The sequence below is a fragment of the Salmo salar genome, chromosome ssa09 (assembly GCF_905237065.1).
Source record: "Salmo salar chromosome ssa09, Ssal_v3.1, whole genome shotgun sequence".
NCBI classification, from domain to species: Eukaryota; Metazoa; Chordata; class Actinopteri; order Salmoniformes; family Salmonidae; genus Salmo; species Salmo salar.
In genome coordinates, this window is record NC_059450.1 from 79,293,006 (window position 1) to 79,312,390 (window position 19,385).

The following is a 19,385-nucleotide window of genomic DNA, read 5'->3' on the forward strand; positions in this document are numbered from 1 at the left end:
GCTTGTTGTTGTTAGCGCGTTCTGAAGGCTGCACCAAAAGCTCCGTGGCCGCGGGACTATTCTTTCAACAAAACGCATTTTTTTCTTATTTAGGTTCGTTCAAACATGTCAAACGTTGTATAACATAAATCTTTAGGGCCTTTTTCAACCAGAGCTCCAATAAGATTCAAGGGGGACGATTGCATTGTCTTTATAAACGTTTCGAAAGGGGAAGGTAGCCAGGGGCGCCGGCGTCATAATGGTGATGGCCCTCTCCGTGTGACCACGTTCCACAGCGTGGCATTCTGTCAGTTTTCACAGTAGGAGACTCAAATCACTTTGTAAAGACTGGGGACATCTAGTGGAAGCAATAGGAAGTGCTCAATGAACCATAGCTCACGGTGTGATTAATAGGCAACGTGATGAAGTTGAGTCCGCAATTCAGAATTCCACTTCCTGTTTCGATCTGTCTCGGGGTTTTGACTGCCATATGAGTTCTGTTATACTCACAGACACCATTCAAACAGCTGTAGAAACTTTAGGGTGTTTTCTATCCACAAGTATTAATTATATGCATATCCTTGCTTCTGAGTTTGAGTAGTAGGCCGTTTAAAATGGGCACACATGCGCTGTGGCGCCCCCTATCCTAGGCGACCGTCAAGAGGTTTTAAAGACTGCCAGAACCCACTGGATTCTCCAATTACCTTGAATGATCTACAGGACAAAATATAAACCCTCCAACCCCAAAAGGCATGTGGTGTTGATGTATCCTAAATGAAGTGATAAATGATCTCTCCACTGGGATTCTCTGCCTCTAACCCTATTACAGGGGCTGAGTCACTGACTTACTGGTGTTCTTCCATGCCGTCCCTAGGAGGGGTGCATCACTTGAGTGGCTTGAGTCACTGACGTGGTCTTCCTGTCTGGGTTGGGTTGTGGCGGGGCGGAGATCTTTGTGGGCTATACTCTGCCTTGTCTCAGGATGGTAAGTTGGTGGTTGGAGATATCCCTTCAGTGGTGTGGGGTCTGTGCTTTGGCAAAGTGGGTGGGGTTATATCCTGCCTGTTTGGCCCTGTCCGGGGGTTTCATTGGATGGGGCCACAGTGTCTCCTGACCCCTCCTGTCTCAGCCTCCAGTATTAATGCTGCAGTAGTTTATGTGTCGGGGGGCTAGGGTCAGTCTGTTACATCTGAAGAATTTCTCTTGTCTTATCCGGTGTCCTGTGCGAATTTAAATATGCTCTCTAATTCTCTCTTTCTCTCTCTCGGAGGACCTGAGCCCTAGGACCATGCCTCAGGACTACCTGGCATGATGACTCCTTGCTGTCCCCAGTCCACCTGGCCGTACTGCTGCTCCAGTTTCAACTGTTCTGCCTGCGGCTATGGAACCCTGACCTGTTCACCGGACGTGCTACCTGTCCCAGACCTGCTGGAACCCTGACCTGTGCCTGAACTGGGCACCGTCGCAGAGGAAGGCTCCGGCCTTGGAGCTGGACTGGATGCCGTGCTTGGACTGGGCATCGGCGCAGGGGAAGGCGGCATCCAGTCCAGCTCCAAGGCACGGCATCCAGTCCAGCTCCAAGGCCGGAGCCTTTATTGACACCAATAAAGCTCTTTGAATTTAATGGAGAGATAGAGGGTGGCGTTGATCATGCACTGCTTCTCATGGGGTGAGCCTGATGTACCGCATGTCACGTCTCATATCTAAAACATGGGGGGAAAAGGGGACATAAAGTCAATATGTCGATGCATCTAGAAATTCAATGATGTGCACAAAATATTATTACATCTGAGTTACTGACCTGTCTGTCCACAGGCTTGATGTACTGTAGTCTCCACAACTGGATGCTTGTGCTCGGTTCACACTGACACCATGACGGCCTAGGAACAGTGGGTTCGGCCTAGGAACAGTGGGCAGAACGACAGATTTGTACATTGTCAGGCCCAACGCTCTAACCACTAGATTACCTGCCACCCTGATAATGTGACAAGTGGTCCCTCAACACCCAATCCTCATGCCTCATTGTTTCTCAATCAACAGCTATGTCTCTGATGAATGGGTCTTGGAAGTTGTTTGTAAAGGGAAAATGTCACTGCTGTGTCAGGCTAGTTTGGCACATTGTCTACTAGCCCAGTCTGAAAGTACTAGCCTCGTGCTAGCTTAATTTTCATCCCTGTTGACATGTATAACTGACTTCACAGGTACTTTGATTAGATGTGGATCAAAATCGTTTGTGTTTTGTATGGGAAAACATTGAGCCCATATGTGCTTTGTGAGATAACTAGCCAGCTAATTAACGTTAGCTCACCAATCGTGTGATCACACTTTTCCACATGGTGACATGCTAGCTAATTTTAGCTCACCAGGGCAGGGATAGCTAACGTTTAGCTAGCTAAGTTAGCTCGTCATTCGTGTAGTTTCTAACATTAGGCACATTCGTTTACATGTCACTGCCTGTCGGGAAAGTTCGACTACACCACAGCGAAAAATGTTGCAACGTTAGCTAGCTAACATTAGCTAATGTAGACAACTGGCCAACCAAAGTGCCTAACTTGCTAACCCACCAGGCAATATTTAGCTAGCTATGTTAGCCCTGGTGGGCTAACATTAGCTAACTAGCATGTCACCACGTGAAAAAGTATGACTACAAAAACCGTGAGCTAACATTAACTAGCTGGCTAGATCACAAAACTTGTCAATAATAAAAGGTCACAACAGTGATTATGCTGGCCTATGCCTGTTTTTTTGTTGTTGTTTTTTTTTACTTCTAAGGAAGGTAATTTTCAAAAGCATCTAGCTAACCACAGATCTTTGACCTAACCAAAATAGCTTGTTCGAAGCTAGCAAACAGGGCTTACCTTATCACACAGCTCCAGCGATGCCTCACGCTTACCGATGTCGGAAAATGATAAAATGCACGTGTGCTTTTCGGAGTAGTGATGGACAAATCCGGTACATAGCACAGAACCATCCTTGCTTCTGATCAACGGAGAAGCTAGTTAGCTTCAAAGGCCAGGGTAATTAGAACATTGAAAATTAAAAAATAAGGTAGCTAGCTAAGTAATTTTCAAAATGCTAAACAAGAATACACACGAGAAAAACACAATATCAATTATTTACACGAGAAACTAAAAAGAGCTATAATTTGTACTTGCTAGCTTACTTGTTACTTGTGAATGAGAGTTTACATGGAGAAATGTGGAGGTTTTTCCCACCCTGCACATTGAGTGATTACTATAGTTCTGTATGATAGCCACATTAGCTGCTAATTAGCGTTTCATTTGAGGAGGGGGGGTGATTACAGGTGAATATATTGATAAAATTGACATTGTCTGAGAGAGATTTGGGTAGTTATCAAAATGTCACACGAGGGTAAGCCTACATGGAGCACTGACCTTATATGAAGCAGTTCTAAAATCCCCTATGGAAAAATGAATGGTCGAATTACAATTGGAACCATTTACTGGTTTTACCTCTAGGTTTTTTTGGTATTATGACTCATACTGTGGTACTCAACAGTATTGGCATTCGCAGAATTTTATGTGCATCCCGCCACCCACTGTGCAGGATGGAAACAGGATTCCCAAAAAACTGAACAAACTACAAAAAAAGAAAAAAAAGAAATCAAACTACTTTTCTGTAAAAAATAAAACAGAGCTAGCCTGTTACTAAAACCCGCCTGTCACTAAAACCAATAAGCATTTCGCTACACCCGCAATAACATCTGTTAATTAACAAGTGTATGTGACAAATAGTTTGATTTGATTTGGTTTGATTTGATTTAAATATGTGAATGTGATCAATATTTGTATGTTTTTATTACTATCGCCATCTACTGACCATGATTAACCCCTACCACATACACGTGAACTCCTTTTATTTTTATAGATTAATTTCCTCTCTCCCTTTCCTTTCCCCAGTCCTAGCTTCCTTTCTATTCATATTTTCCTAGCTTCCTTTCGTCCTTTCCAAGCTTCCTTTCTTTCCCTACCTCCCTTTCCTCTCCTCCTTCCATATCTCCCTTTCTTTCACTTTTTTCAATCAAGCAAGTTAGGGAAAGAGGAAAGGAAGCTAGACAGGAGGAAAATAAAGGGAGCTAGGAAAGGAGTGCAGGTATCTAGGGAATAAAACGGAGGAAAGGAAAGGAAGCTAGGAAAGGAAGTCAGGAAGGATTTTTTTGTTATAAAGATGTTTTATTATCACATACACCAGATATGTGCAGGGAAATGTATTTTTTTTTACAGCGTCAGCCATAGTAGCAAATTAGGGTTAAATGCCTTGCTCACTTCGGGTATTTGAACCAGCTGGCCCAATGCTGTAACGCTAGGTTACCTGCTGCCACATGAAGCTAAGAAAGGAGGAAAGGAAACTAGGAAAGGAGAAAAGGAAAGGGAGAGAGTAAAAAAGGAAAGTAATCTAGGAAACGAAAGGAGTTCACATGCACAGTTTGCGTAAGGGATTAACCACGACCAGTAGATGGCGATAGATAGTATTGGTTTTAGTGACAGGCTAGTATTTGTCAGAGGCTATGCTGCAGGGCTGCAGATGGATGCATCTCGGTTGGGGAAGGTTGGAAGGGATTCTGGAGATACAGGAGGGTTTGTTTTTGTTAAAAGTTAGTAGGGCTCTTTTTTTATTTACTTAGTAGTACATGATTAGGTAGGAGGGTTTAATTTTTGTTTGTATGTTCGTTTGTTTCCTTTTATTCTAAAATCTGTAAACTATGCTTGACCACACACTCCAGTACAGTAGGTGGCGGCAGAGGCACCTCTAACGGTTGTTTGCAGACCGCCATGAGAAGAAGGCATGTCATGTGATCTACCATTACAGAAATTGTCTGGAATAAATAAACCGACAAGCTACTCATCTCAAACACATCATAATTTGAAAATAAGTTACGCTCATTTAGGTTTGTTCAAGAAGTTTAGCTATATATGAAGTATAATGTCGTCAAGCCATGCCAAAGTCGCGGTTGGTGCATCCAAAGACTCAAGTTTTTTGGGAGGAAGGATACCATCAGAAATCGAAATCATGGCTAAACAGCTGAAGGATTTAGACCAAGAAATGTTTAGAAAAATACTCAAAGGTTTGTTATTAAATTGCATGCCATTAACTTTGGTATATTGTTAAATTAATTCGTTTCCATTTCTCTCTCTTCCGTCTGTCCACGCACGCACTCACTCTCTCACACACAAACACACACGTAAACCATTTTGTCATCACTTTTCTTGTGTCTATTCCCAGCGGTGGTGAGTGCTATTGAGGGCAAGGACTGCAGAGAAGCAATGAAGGTTATCGCGGAAAATGCTGCCCTCCCTGAAGAACGGTTGAGTTATGTTGTGGCTGGAATGTACAGACTCCTAAAAGAGGCATTACGTATCCCCACATCATCTTTAAAACAAGAGGTAAAGAACTGGTTATTGTTTATGTTGTATTGAAACCATACTCTCATAGACCATGGTCAGGTTGGATTTCTAGATGACGTCTGATTTCATGACTCCTACATAACGTCTACAATAAAATATATTTTTTACATCTAGGTCTTCAAAGAAGATCTAAGGGAACTAAGGTAGCTTCTTCCATGTGTCACCTTCATCACCTCATCACATCTCAAAGCTGTGAAGCATCAGTTTATCTTGCCTGTATCAAGGAATTGAACAACTGCTTACAATAGGCCAGAGATCGTCAACTAGATTCAGCCAAGGATGGTCGGGTGCCTAATTACAAAAAAATTCTAGACCGCAAATTGTCCGAGTGAAGCCCAAATAGATTTGACCAAAACATAATAATTTCAAACCTTGCTTGTATTTGTATATGATCAATTCTCTCTCTATTATGTGTGGGAGTACTTGCAAACAGATTTCCTAAATTAAAATCACTTGAAGGTGATTTCCTGGTGTTTTTACAGTCTATTTGCTCAGAGAACTTAGGGGGCCAAATAAAACCACCTGCAGGCCAAATTCGTCCCACAGGCCACCAGTTGGGGAACCCTGCAATAGGCAATCCAAGATCCCCATAATTTGTTTATCACCGAAGGAGCTGGTGGTATATTAGATCACACACATTATTACAATATATCATTGTGTAAATTAACCCCAAAGGTTTTTTATCGTAATATGAAACACTGACTCTACACTTGGTCGTCTATGTTATTCAAAGCAATGATTCATACTATGCCGTCCAAATATTATCTGGAAATGTTTTGAATTGTTTTCAGCTGACATTCCATTCTTTCATTGTAGGATACCTGAGGAATTCATCACAGACTTTGCAAGTGTGGTGTTTGGCAATCGGTATGTTGACTGCTATGGATTAACATTAGCCTATATTCCCAACATTTTGTTGCCATATAGTGCATTCGGTAAGTATTCAGACCCCTTCCCTTTTTCCACATTTTGTTACGTTACAGCCTTATTCTAAAATGGATAAAGTAAAACATTTTGCACATCAATCTAAACACAATACCCCATAATGACAATGTGAAAACAGGTTTATGGACATTTTTGCACATGTATTAAAAAAACAAACAGAAGTACCTTATTTACATACAGTATCAGTCAAAAGTTTGGACACACCTACTCATTCCAGGGTTTCTTTATTTTTACTATTTTATACATTGTAAAATAATAGTAAAGAAATCCAAACTATGAAATAACACATGGAATCATGTAGTAACCATGAAAGTGATAAACAAATCAAAATATATTTTATATTTGAGATTCTTCAAAGTAGCCACGCTTTGCCTTGACAGCTTTGCACACTCTTGGCATTCTGTCAACCAGCTTCATGAGGTAGTCACCTGGAATGCATTTCAATTAACAGGTGTGCCTTAAGTTAATGTGTGGAATTTCTTTCCTTAATATGTTTGAGCCTATCAGTTGTGTTGTGACAAGGTAGGGGAAATATACAGAAGATAGCCCTATATGGCAAGAACAGGTCAAATAACAAAAAGAAATGACAGTCCATTACTTTAAGATGTGAAGGTCAGTCAATCCGGAAAATTTCAAGAACTTTGAAGATTTCGTCAAGTGCAGTCGCAAAAACCATCAAGCACTATGATGAAACTGGCTCTCATGAGGACCGCCACAGGAAAGGAAGACCCAGTTACCTCTGCTGCAGAGAATAAGTGAATTAGAATTAACTGCACCTCAGATTTTAGCCCAAATAAATGCTTCAGAGTTCAAAGGTGTGGGGGTGCTTTGCTGGTGACACTGTTTGTGACTTATTTTGAATTCAAGGCACAGTTAACCAGCATGGCTACCACAGCATTCTGCAGCGAAAAGCCATCCCATCTCGTTTGCGCTTAGTGAGACTATAATTTTGTTTTTGAACAGGACAATGACCCAAAACACACCTCCAGACTGTAAGGACTATTTTACCAAGAAGGAGAGTGATGGAGTGCTGCCTCAGATGACCTGGCCTCCACAATCACCCAACCTCAACCCAATTGAGATGATTTTGGATGAGTTAGACTGCAGAGTGAAGGAAAAGCAGCCAACAAGTGCTCAGCATATGTGGGAACTCCTTCAAGACTGTTGGAAAAGCATTCCTCATGAAGCTGGTTGAGAGAATACCAAGAGTGTGCAAATCTGTTATCAAGGCAAAGGCGTGGCTACTTTGAATAACTTTTCTTTGGTTACTACATTATATTATTTATGTTTCATAGTTTTGATCTCTTCACTATTTTACAATGTAGAAAATAGTAAAAATAAAGAAAAACCCTTGAATGAGTAGGTGTGTCAACTTTTGACTGGTAGTGTACGTTTTCAGACCCTTTGCTATGAGACTTGAAGTTGAGCTCAGGTGCATCATGTTTCCATTGATCATCCTTGAAATGTTTCCACAACTTAATTGGAGTCCACCTTTATTTAAATTAAATTGATTGGACATGATTTGGAAAGGCACACACCTGTCTATATAAGGTTCCTCAGTTGACAGTGCATGTCAGAGCAAAAACCAAGCCATGAGGTCAAAGGAATTGTCCGTAGCGGTCCGAGACAGGATTGTGTCGAGGCAGAGATCTGGGGAAGGGTACCAAAACATTTCTGCAGCATTGGAGGTTCCGAAGAACACAGTGGCCTCCATCATTCTTAAATGGAAGTTTGAAACCACCAAGACCCTTCCTAGAGCTGGACACCTGGCCAAACCGAGCAATTGTGGGAGAAGGGCCTTGTTCAGGGAGGTGAGCAAGAAACCGAAGGTCCCTCTGACAGCTCCAGAGTTCCTCTGTGGAGATGGGAGAAACTTCCAGAAGGTCAACCATCTCTGCAGCACTCCACCAATCAGGCCTTTATGGTAGAGTGGCCAGACGGAAGCCACTCCTCAGTAAAACACACATGATAGCCCGCTTGGAGTTTTCCAAAAGGCACCTAAGGACTCAGATCATGAGAAACAAGATTCTCTGGTCTGATGAAACCAAGATTGAACTCTTTGTCCTGAAGGCCAAGTGTCATGTCTAGAGGAAAGCAGTCACCATCTCTACAGTGAAGCACTGTGGCGGCAGCATCATGCTGTGGGGATGTTTTTCAGTGGCAAGGACTGGGAGACTAGTCAGGATTGTGGGAAGATGAATGGAGCAAAGTGCAGTGGTCCAGCCAGAGCCCGGACTTGAACCCGATCAAACATCTCTGGAGAGACCTGAAAATAGCTGTGCAGCGACGCTCCCCATCCAACCAGACAGAGCTTGAGAGGATCTGCAGAGAAGAATGGGAGGAACTCCCCAAATACAGGTGTGCCAATCTTGTAGTGTAATACCCAGAAGACTCTGCTGTAATAGCTGCCAAAGGTGCTTTAACAAAGTACTGAGTAAAGGGTCTTTTAGACTAATGTAAATGTAATATTTAAGTTTGGTACTTTTTTTTATACATTTGCAAAAATGTCTAAACAATTTTTGCTTTGTCATTATGGGGTATTGTCAGTGGTGTAAAGTACTTATGTAAAAACACTTGAAAGTACTACTTAAGTAGTTTTTTGGGGGTATAGGTACTTCACTTTACTATTTATATTTTTGACTACTTTTACTTCACTAAATTCCTAAAGAAAACAATGTACTTTTTACTCCTTACATTCTCCCTAAGACCCAAAAGTACTTGCATTTTTTTAATGCTTAGCAGGACAGGAAAATGGTCAAATTCACGCACTTATTAAGAGGACATCCCTGGCCATCCCTACTGCCTCTGGTCTGGTGGACTCACTAAACACATGCTTAATTTGTAAATGATGTAATATATGTATTATTATTATTATTTTTTTTTAGCAATTACGTTTACTTTTGAGACTTAAGTATATTTATAACAAAATACTTTTAGACTTTTACTCAAGTAGTATTTTAGTGGGTGACTTTCACTTTTACTTGAGTAATTTTCTATTAATACAGGATCGGTGGGTCCCCTGCGGGAGGGTTGAGCTAACGTATGCTAATGTGATTAGCATGAGGTTGTAAGTAAAAAGAACATTTCCCAGGACATAGACATGTCTGATTTTGGCAGAAAGCTTAAATTCTTGTTAATCTAACTGCAATGTCCAATTTACAGTAGCTATTACAGTGAAAGAATACCATGCTATTGTTTGAGTGTGCACAGTTGTGAACTTGGAAATGTATTAATAAACCAATTAGGCACATGTGGGCAGTCTTGATGCATCATTTTGAACAGAAATACAATGGTTCATTGTGTCGATCTAAAACTTTGCACGTGCACTGCTGCCATCTAGTGGCCAAAATCGAAATTGCGCCTGGGCTGGCAAAATACATTATGGCCTTTCTCTTGCATTTCAAAGATGATGGTACAAAAAAGTTTTTTTTTTTTAATTATCTTTTACCAGATCTAATGTTATATTCTCCTACATTTAATTTAACATTTCCACAAACTTCAAAGTGTTTCTTTTCAAATGGTATCAAGAATATGCATATCCTTGCTTCAGGTCCTGAGCTACAGGCAGTTAGATTTGGGTATGTCATTTTAGGAGAAAATTGAAAAAAGGGGGCGGATCCTTAAGAGGTATCTTTACTTTTACTCAAGTATGACTACTGGGTACTTTTTCCACCACTGTGTAGATTGCTAAGAGGGGGAAAAAAAACAATCAATTAATTTTTAATAAGGCTGTAATGTAACAAAGTTTGGGGAAAAATCATTGGTTCTGTTTACTTTCTGAATGCACAAAATGACCAACTTAATGAAAAGGTTTGTCTTTCTTATATTAAAATCAAGGTTTCCAGCACTTATGTGGTGGGTTTATTATGCACAGAGACCCCTGTGGTGCTCACTCTGTGATTGTGGATCAGCTCACTGTCCCTTGCTTTCTCTTTTTTTTTTTTTTTTTTTCAGACGAACAGCACTGGAGGCAGTGGCTACACAGCAGGGGCCTCGATTACCCTCCCTGAAGGATTTTAGATGGAGAGTGGATGTGGCCATATCAACAAGGTACACTATACTTTGTTCACTATCACATTGGAGGGTCAACTTTCTGAAGGAGAAATTGAACAGAGAATTAAACTGAGAAAATATTATGAGAACTGAAAATGTGCATGAAATGCATGCAGTGTTATCGTTATATAGTAGTACAATAAATGGTTTGATAAATGGTAAACACATTTCATTATTGTGTAGTGAGAATTTAAAAAGCAAACAGAATTGCTTAGAAGGCTCTGATTTTAATAATACATGCATCACATTGTCTGTTATTTTCTTGGAAGCTCCCTAGCTCGTGCCTTGCAGCCCTCCATTTTAATGCAGATGAAGCTCTCAGATGGAAAGGCCCATCGCTTTGAGGTAAAAACACTAACAACTTGCTGGTTATGACTTTGATATGCACATCTCCTCACTGGCTTACTAGGGTGAGGGTTGATTTAAGTTTGTCTAATGCATGTGTGTAATTACTCTGCCTGTAAATATGTTGGCCTATCACAGTTGCAACTAGGTTACTATGTAACAGTGTGTCCCTGCTTTATACAACTTTATACAACATGGTTTAGACTACAATATGGGCTACATCTGTTTTAGACTATCAACATCTTATGGTGAAGGATTATGGGAACTGTCTGGCATGTCCAACACTTCCCTCAAACATAAATATTGTACTGTGTTCAAACAAGTAATCGGACATTGCATTTATTCCATAGTCCATTTGTAAGACAGAGCTTGATATCACCATTCATAGTGTTAATAATAGTGTTATTTCCTTCAATACAATTGGGTAATTTTAAAGGTAGACTCAGCAATATGACCAAGATGCAGAAAGAAAACGGCATAGTGGGTCAAGTTTCGCAACAACTAAGGACGTTGAAGCACGAGGCTCAACTTCTCCGCTGTTTTGGTTCCGTGGTTACCACGTTGTAAATGAGTGAAGCGAACCCGGCATGCTGCTCATGGCAACGTCATTCTACCTTTTTAAATATGTCGGGTTTTTTCTCTCTAGGTGCCTGTTTCCAAGTTTCAAGAACTCCGATACAACGTTGCACTAATTCTTAAAGAGATGAACGATCTGGAGAAGAGAAGTGTTTTGAAGATTCAAGATTAACCATGCATGTCAGTAAGGTTATTCGAAGACCAGTAAGTGGTTTCATCAGGCAGGGTTTTTGCCATAAAATGGATTTATATCATTTTGACATGTCGTACTGTAGATATTAAATATTATCAATTGTACTAAAATGGGTGTTGTGTCTTAAATATCAGATATTTTTATTAGCGCTTGACTTAATAACGGTGTTAACAGTAAATGTATTGTTTGTTTATAACCATGTGGTTATTTAATGTACAGTTCAAAGTAAAGTTGACCTAGAATTGCTAAGGTGACATGGGGGAAAGTTATGGGTCAGCCACAGGATTTAGGCTAAACCTCATCCAGGTCTAGACTGACTGGGTTACACCGATGGCCCACTTTCAGAGTCACTGTAAAAGAAGGTTGACCTGTCCCTGGCTGTCTGAAAATGGGATTGAGTTAATTTGCAAGCTCAGACGACCTACCTGTGTGGAGGAATTTGGGTAACCGTGTAACCCACTAACTGTCTTTTAGTCCTTGAATGAATAAAAACACATTTTCCATGTAATACTGCCTCTAGCACAGTGCCTAATTAATGTGTCACATTAGTAAAACAAGCTTACGAATTTGTAATTATAATAGACTATTATGTCACTTTATAGCCTACTGCCACATACTCTCTCAGAAAGAGTGCTATGTAGAACCTTTTGTCCCTGTAGGAGAACCCTCTGAAAATAAGGTTCCAGATAGAACCCTTTTCAGTTCACATAAAACCTTATTTGGTAGCACATAGAACATCTGCTTCCAAATGTCACCCTTGTGGTGGTTCTATGTGGAACCAAAAAGGGTTCTCTGGATCCTATTTTAGAGGGTCCTAGGAACAGTGGGTTAACTGCCTTGTTCAGGAGCAGAACGACAGCTTTTTACCTTGTCTGCTCGGGGATTAGATCTAACAACCTTTCAGTTACTGGCCCAACGCCAGTAACGAGGCAACCTGCCGCGCCATATACTCTACTGTCCAAGAGACCAGTGATGGAATGCCTTCAACCTACGTACATCTATACAAGTATTACGCATTAGACCCATTTCTATCCTCAGTCCAGACGCTCTCTGTGTTACAACTGAATTGTTATTAGGCAACCGCGTTAGAAACCTGTCCAATAGAAACAGCTGGCTGTGGTCACATGACAGTTTATGTAACTTTTATTTATTTATTTTAAAAAAATTGAATATTATTTATGGTGTGCTATCATATCGTCTGAGTAGTGAGCTGAACAGGGGCGAAGACCTCAGAAAATGAGATAAATAGAGAACGACCTGTTACTTCCAAAAAGGAAATATTAATTTCGCGAGACTACTACACAACAGCAGTCATCATGGGAACGGATAGTACAGATTGTATGCTGCTTCTTGCGGTAGAAGCGTTTAAATCTAAAAACTTCGGGCTCGCAGCAGACATATACGAATGTCAAATGCTGCACCTCCGTGACCCTGGTAAGCAGCAAGATCTGTTGGTGAAACGAGCCGATGCCCTGGCATTTGCTGGCAAATTGAACGAAGCTTTCGAAATCTACCGAAAAGCGGCTGAAATCGGGAGACTCCGACCAGTCCATCTGGAGAATCTTATTAAATATCTCTCTAACAGTATTAAAAGAAATGATGGGACAGACAGTCAAAGCAACAGGCAGGAGACGAACTCTTATTGCGTTGGATATGATGCATTTACCTGCAGAATATGTTATAGATTTCTATACGAGCCAGTTACCTTGCCTTGTGGACACTGCTTTTGCAAAAAGTGCCTGGACAGAGAAGAAATGCCTGTCTGCTGCAAAGAGTGCAATGACATGACCAAATTCAATGATGTGGACAATTATAGAGTAAATGTTGTTCTTAGTAACTTGTTATCAAAGTGGTTTCCAGTTCAATTACTTGCTGTTCATCTGAGACGTGAGGGGAATGGACTATATTCAGAGAAAATGGATTCTGCTTTGGAAAAATACAACGAAGCTATACAAATAGGTATGGTATTTTACCTTTTCATTTCAATCAATGTTCAAAACTCATTCTAAATGGAATTAAATTAAATGGGTGGCCTATATCCTATGCAATGTTGCAACAGTATGTAGGGTACTGTTTTCAGTGCCCATGGGGCTGGTTTAATTGACAGCTGAATCAGCAGCGTGTGGTGTAAACTGCGCTACATTGTAAGATTTCGATGGGGAAATTATTATAAAAATGTATCCTGTTTTACTAGGCTATAACCACTTAATTCGGAGAGAGTCGTGCTTATGTCAGACATGGGCGTGTGAAGGTTAAATAAAATGTTATGTAGGCTAGGCCAGGGTCCGAGTTTGGGAAACACTGGGCTAAGTGACCAAACATTGAGTAACATGTGAGCCATGGCATTTTGTTGTGATTGTGTAACAAACAGTAAAATAAATGTGGGTCAAGGGTAATTAAAGTTCAACAGTAGACACGGGAGTATTGGTTCCACTGTCATTATTGATTAAACATACTTCTTCAAATGTTGAACAACAATCTCTTTCAACAATAACCCAAAATCCCCACATTTTCACTGTGATCTAAAGAACACTGGTCTTGTGTGACATTCAATGATAGAATGATGGAATAATTAATAGATGATCATTTTCAGTATGTTGTATTTATTTTCCAGCTCCAAGGGACCATGTTCTGTACAGCAACCGATCACAGATCAATTCCAGTCTGAAGAATTACCAGGATGCCCTTCATGATGCAGAGATGGCATGCAAACTCATGCCTCTATGGTCCATGGTGAGGGTTGAATGTTTTGCCATGTTTAATTTAGATCTATCATCAGAACTTCACAATGCAAAGAAATTGTAGGTTTGTACTGATTACTAAACATTACTTTTCTTCCAGGGACATATTAGAAAAGCACAAGCTCTTGTCACTCTGGGGAAATGTGAAGAAGCGTTAAGAGAGTACCTGGTCGTCATTGCATTAGACCCTGAGAGTAAACTGGCAAAAACAGAGGCGCAAAAGATTCTGAGTGATCTCCTGGCCCCTGTCACTGATCAAGTACACAACAGAATCCTGGACTGCACAAGTCTACTATCTTCCAGAAGTAGATTTAAAGGTGGCGTCCTGAACACCTCAAGCTGCATCATCACCACATCTTACAAGGTAAGAGAAGTCATCTATCTTCTGAGTTTTTCTATATAATACAGTACTATCATATAGTGCCTGGAGTTGAGCTCATGAACTTAGGACATTTTGGTAAGTTCATATCATCACCCTTTCTCACAGGAATACAAGAATATCATCGCCTCTGACGAGAAGTTGACGTTGTCGCCCACGGTGAGTGAATCTAAGACAGATGGCTCGTTTGAGACATGCAGCGGAAAGAAAATAGAAAATCAGGTGAATGTCTGCCATCCCAGCGTCACCAACAGGAGCGTCTTCCTCAAACGTAGCTCATCAGAGGACAGCCAAGTGGACAGTAGCGACATCTGCAAGCGTTCCAGATATGGTAAGTTTAAATGCCTCTTGTCTCACCCCTTAAATGCTCTTCAATTCGATGGCGCTTTATTGGCATGATGTCTACTGTAAGTGAAGTAGTCATTGAGATTCACTATCTAACTCAAATGGTTCTCCTTTACAGAAGTGACACAGAATGAACAGGCAACTTCCTGGAGTACAGTACTTGCTGGCCTCATAGACCCGACTGACCTGGAGTGTTCTCTGTGTATGAGGTGAGTACTACCATCCATGACAATACTTGTAGCTGAATTGTAGTATTTGCCACTTAAGGATAATAATATAGTGTTCTGCTTTTGATTCTGATATTCTTGGATTAAAAGTTATTTTCTCAGCCTGACACAAGTCAGTTATTTTACAAGTGAACACAAGATATCAATCTTCCTTTCTGATAGTATTAAGCAATAAAGATGAATAGGTAAACATCTAGCCTTATTTTCACCGTTATAGCTTACATTTCATTATCAAACATTGTAATTGAAATGCAATGCGCTATAAATAAGAACCTGAAAGTAATCAACAATAGAGTAGTGTGAGACGTTCTGAGTATCCTTTCTCTCCATGGTATACCCTAGGCTCTTTTATGAACCAGTCACCACTCCTTGCGGACACACCTTCTGTCTGAAATGCCTGGAGCGATGTCTGGACTACAACCCAAAATGTCCTCTCTGCAAGATGGATCTGAAAGAGTATCTGTCAGAAAGTAAATACAACAAGACTGTCTTGGTGGAGAACCTCATCTGCAAGTATCTGCCATCCGAGCTCATGGACAGGCAGAAAGTCAACGCGGAGGAGATTGCAGACTTATCGAAGTAAGAATCACGTCAGCATACAGACACTACCCCATTGATCCAGTACTGTGTAACAAAGACATGTAACATGGCATTTATGTTTCTTCACCTGTAACTTTGGATATATTATTTCCTCAAACGAATAATTTTCTCTACTTTGATTTCTTCTTTTGCAGTCTAAACAAGAACGTGCCTATATTTGTTTGCACCATGGCCTTCCCCACCGTTCCATGCCCTCTTCACGTCTTTGAGCCCTGCTACAGGCTGATGATCCGCAGGTGTATGGAGATGGGTACCAAGCAGTTTGGAATGTGCCTCGATGATAACCTCAAAGGGTGAGTAAAGCCTGTACAAAGCAGAGAGACATTGTGTTGCATGTTCCTCAGTCAGACCGGGGATATCGGCATCATCTGTCAGTTCATGTTAACAACTCAGAAGCCCCATTGGGTCAACTCTCTTGTCTGGCCCCATTGGGTCAATTCTCTTGTTTGGCCCAACTCTCTTGTTTGTCCCCATTGGGTCAACTCTCTTGTTTGGCCCCATTGAGGGCCTTAGGCTATTATCAGAACTGAGCAGGTCTTGCATGTCATTTTGTATAAGCAACTTCAGATAGTTTATATAGCCTACTTTATTGTTTGGTCCCCCTGTGAATGGCTTAAGCACATTTTTGGTCTTATTTGCTTACCATATCTACTTTTTTTCCATCCCCATAGATTTGCAGATTACGGTTGCCTCCTGGAGATCCGAAACGTGGAATTCTTTGCAGATGGCCGCTCCATTGTTGACACCATCGGGAAAAGAAGGTTTAAAGTAATTGAGCAACACCAGAGAGATGGGTACAACACAGCAGACATTGAATACCTGGAAGACATTAAGGTCATTGTTAATCACATAAACTCAAGCATTTGCGTGAATGTTCTCTGAACTTGTTTGAACATGTTTAAAGTGTATTAGTGTATCTCACTGTGCTAATAAAGGCTGTTTTTATTCTGTATAGGTGGAGGGTGTGACAGAGAAGGAGCTTCAGAGTCTCCATGATGCAGTGTATGACCAGGCCTTAATCTGGGTCAACTCCCTCAAAGCAGAACAGATGGAGAGGATCGTGGGTCACTTTGGGCCCATGCCGGAGAAAAACTCTGAACCACAGGTAAATATGTGAACCCTGGATACAGATCGTATATATGTTAACTCTATTTTGATACGACACAGTTTGTATTGAACAGGTTATGGATGGATTCTTCTGGTTTTCCCCTTTAGGCCTGTCCCAACGGGCCGTCCTGGTGCTGGTGGCTGCTGGCAGTCCTTCCTCTGCAGGGTCGAGCCCAGCTGCCCTTCCTTGCCCTGACCTCCCTGAAGGACAGACTCAGTGGCATCCGCAGAGTACTCCTCTTCATGACCCGCAACCGCTCCTCTCGATAACTCCAACCCTCACACAACCATCCATCTCCTCCATGTGGATGTCTGTTTTGTCAGGAAGACCAAATGTTAACGAAAGCCTTCTGCGTAAATAGGTTATTGGCATGTGGGCTTTGATTAGATTACCAAAATGTGATGCTGATTATTTCTTCCTTCCAAGGATTAGAAGAGGCTACTTATGGACTGAATCTTTTAATCGGTGTGCTTTAAAGACAATGATTGATTTAGTTTTTGTTATTATTTATAAACACAGCGTGTGCATGCAACATGTTTACATCCCTGGGAGGGATGACAAACTCTAAACTATTACATACATAACTTTTTATTTCCATAGGGTTTATTAACCACCACAAATTACATATTATCAAAACCAAAACCCCTGAAAATGTAGAAAATGAGTTAACAAAATGACGATACAGAACAGTACAGGTTCTGCTGCTGCTTTAACTATATCATTCAGATAATACGATTTCATCCCTGTTTTGGTGTAGATGAGTGTGATACACCTCCAGTTGAAAGGAGCTATCTCCTACTTACGATGGAATATGTATTGTTATTTATATTACCTACTTTGCAGCAGCAGCATAAGTGATACTCTCATGGTGAGCAAAGATGGGTCGTGAGATTTGCCTTTAAGAAAGGAAAACCTTTTATTGTTTTGTTGGATGTTACATGATTCTTTGTCTGACAGACTTTTAAAAAAAAAATAGTTTTCTACTGTTATTTTTGTTATGATGATCACCTTTTTATACAGACAATGTTGAACCAGGATGGTTATGTTAAATCTTGTGGAAATGTGTTCAAGAAGAACAATTATGTTTTGTATTCCAAGGGCCAATTGTAAGTTATTGTATTTATATAGGGCTGCCTTGTCTCTTATTTGAAACATATATGGTCTTAAATTAGAGATGGCACAAGTGACGAACAAACTCAAAGTGATTGCAATAACGGTTACCACTTGTGCAGCGTGATTCCTGGCTTGTATACAAAAGACAACGATGTGAATGTGAACATGCAAATAACTGTAGACGAGGGAAATATCAACTTGTAGAGCGTGAAGGATTTATCAGCCTTGCCACTTTTACCACTTTCCAATATTCTCAGTTTGGTTTTAGAAAAACGTTTTTGCATTTGGTTGCCCAAAACACTCTGAAATTATTTTCCAAACCACATTACAGTCAGATGAAACAGGCAGCAGTCTAACCATTCTAAAAGCTCATGAAGGAGTTGGAATAGTTATTTCTGACATTTGAACTGTCATCATCTTGTCATTCCAGTTATTGTCCACTGGAATCATAAACTGTAGCATCAAACACTCAGTGATTTCTAATCTTTTTCAACATTTAGTGCCTTAAGTTGGATTTCCTCCATGATGCCAGTACCATAAAGCTCAAACTATGTAGCAGAATTCAGGGTTCAAGGTAGCGTTCCATCGAGGAAGACTTGGCTTAAAGTCCAAACTATTGCTGAGGAGACAAACAGTAATTTTAAACAATTCCAGTCCTGGTTCATTGTGAGTATTGCTGTTGTTACAAATATTGGTATTATATTGTGTATTTTATCCCAACTAAATGAAAATCATCTCAATGCAAGAACACAATTTGAGTATTTTCAGCTGGACTTTCATATACAACAACAACATTGAGCCTTGGTTGAATTAAATGTCAGGATAAAAGTTCATTGATTGGCATGTCAATTCAAGTAGATAATTTTTCCTCCAACATCACACATTTGCATGTATATACATTTGATATGGCTGTTGCATGTAAGCCAAATTCTATGCAAAGATGCATTTTTCCCATTTACATCAGAAAATGCCAAAACAACAGAAATTCAACGGTAGTATCTTCCTGCCCTTTTTGAATTCCACATTGAACCTTGCTCTAATGATTGAAGCCATCTACCTCTGACACACTGACCTGTAGCTCTTCCACCACAGAACATGCTAATTAAAATGTACATGTCATTTGTTTCTATGGAGATGAGGTGACCATGGATGGAGTCTTTTTTGGGTGATTGTATAACACAGGTATAATTGCCTCTAACTGTATGTGTTTACAAAAAAAATGGAATGTATGTTGTAGGCATCTTATCTGACATATTTCTGTTTTGATGGAAATGTAGTCATTGCAATGTTATACAATGTACAGAAAACACACTTCTGAATAAAAAAGGCTCTTAATTAGTGGAATAACTGCTAAA

General features: G+C 40.4%; 2 protein-coding genes and 1 long non-coding RNA gene across 6 annotated transcripts; 2 read left to right on the forward strand and 1 right to left on the reverse strand.

Moving 5' to 3' along the window:
* Positions 1–1,437: 1,437 nt before the first annotated feature.
* Positions 1,438–3,704, reverse strand: LOC106611987 (uncharacterized). Of its 4 annotated transcripts, none has more exons than XR_001330203.2 (4): positions 3,375–3,704; positions 2,838–2,982; positions 1,781–1,879; positions 1,438–1,682 (listed from the first exon to the last, which is right to left on the reverse strand). It is a non-coding gene; the product is annotated as an uncharacterized lncRNA (long non-coding RNA). The 4 variants fall into 4 exon arrangements; XR_001330204.2 differs by having other exon boundaries at positions 2,838–2,958; positions 3,375–3,702; XR_001330202.2 differs by having other exon boundaries at positions 2,838–2,958; positions 3,143–3,413.
* Positions 3,705–4,785: 1,081 nt separating this feature from the next.
* Positions 4,786–12,023, forward strand: commd5 (COMM domain containing 5). Its single transcript, NM_001140699.1, is given in 7 exon segments — positions 4,786–5,065; positions 5,224–5,384; positions 5,520–5,548; positions 6,222–6,272; positions 10,305–10,400; positions 10,673–10,748; positions 11,395–12,023. Coding segments are annotated over 7 exon segments (657 nt in total). The 5' UTR covers positions 4,786–4,923; the 3' UTR covers positions 11,497–12,023.
* A 649-nt stretch (positions 12,024–12,672) lies between these two features.
* Positions 12,673–19,385, forward strand: LOC106611988 (LON peptidase N-terminal domain and RING finger protein 3). The gene is made up of 10 exons (XM_014212733.2): positions 12,673–13,476; positions 14,132–14,250; positions 14,359–14,622; positions 14,746–14,968; positions 15,101–15,191; positions 15,552–15,788; positions 15,944–16,102; positions 16,481–16,643; positions 16,765–16,914; positions 17,025–19,385. The coding sequence occupies exons 1-10, from the start codon at positions 12,834–12,836 to the stop codon at positions 17,184–17,186; spliced, it is 2,211 nt and encodes a 736-aa protein (XP_014068208.1). The 5' UTR covers positions 12,673–12,833; the 3' UTR covers positions 17,187–19,385.

What these genes read in the sequence shown, in the direction of transcription:
- LOC106611988 (XM_014212733.2), top strand. Translation starts at nt 12,834, where the DNA reads ATGGGAACGGATAGTACAGATTGTATGCTGCTTCTTGCGGTAGAAGCG. An exon ending in CTGCAAGCGTTCCAGATATG is followed by an intron (nt 14,969 to 15,100) that starts GTAAGTTTAAAT and finishes TCTCCTTTACAG; the next exon opens with AAGTGACACAGAATGAACAG. An exon ending in CTCGATGATAACCTCAAAGG is followed by an intron (nt 16,103 to 16,480) that starts GTGAGTAAAGCC and finishes CCATCCCCATAG; the next exon opens with ATTTGCAGATTACGGTTGCC.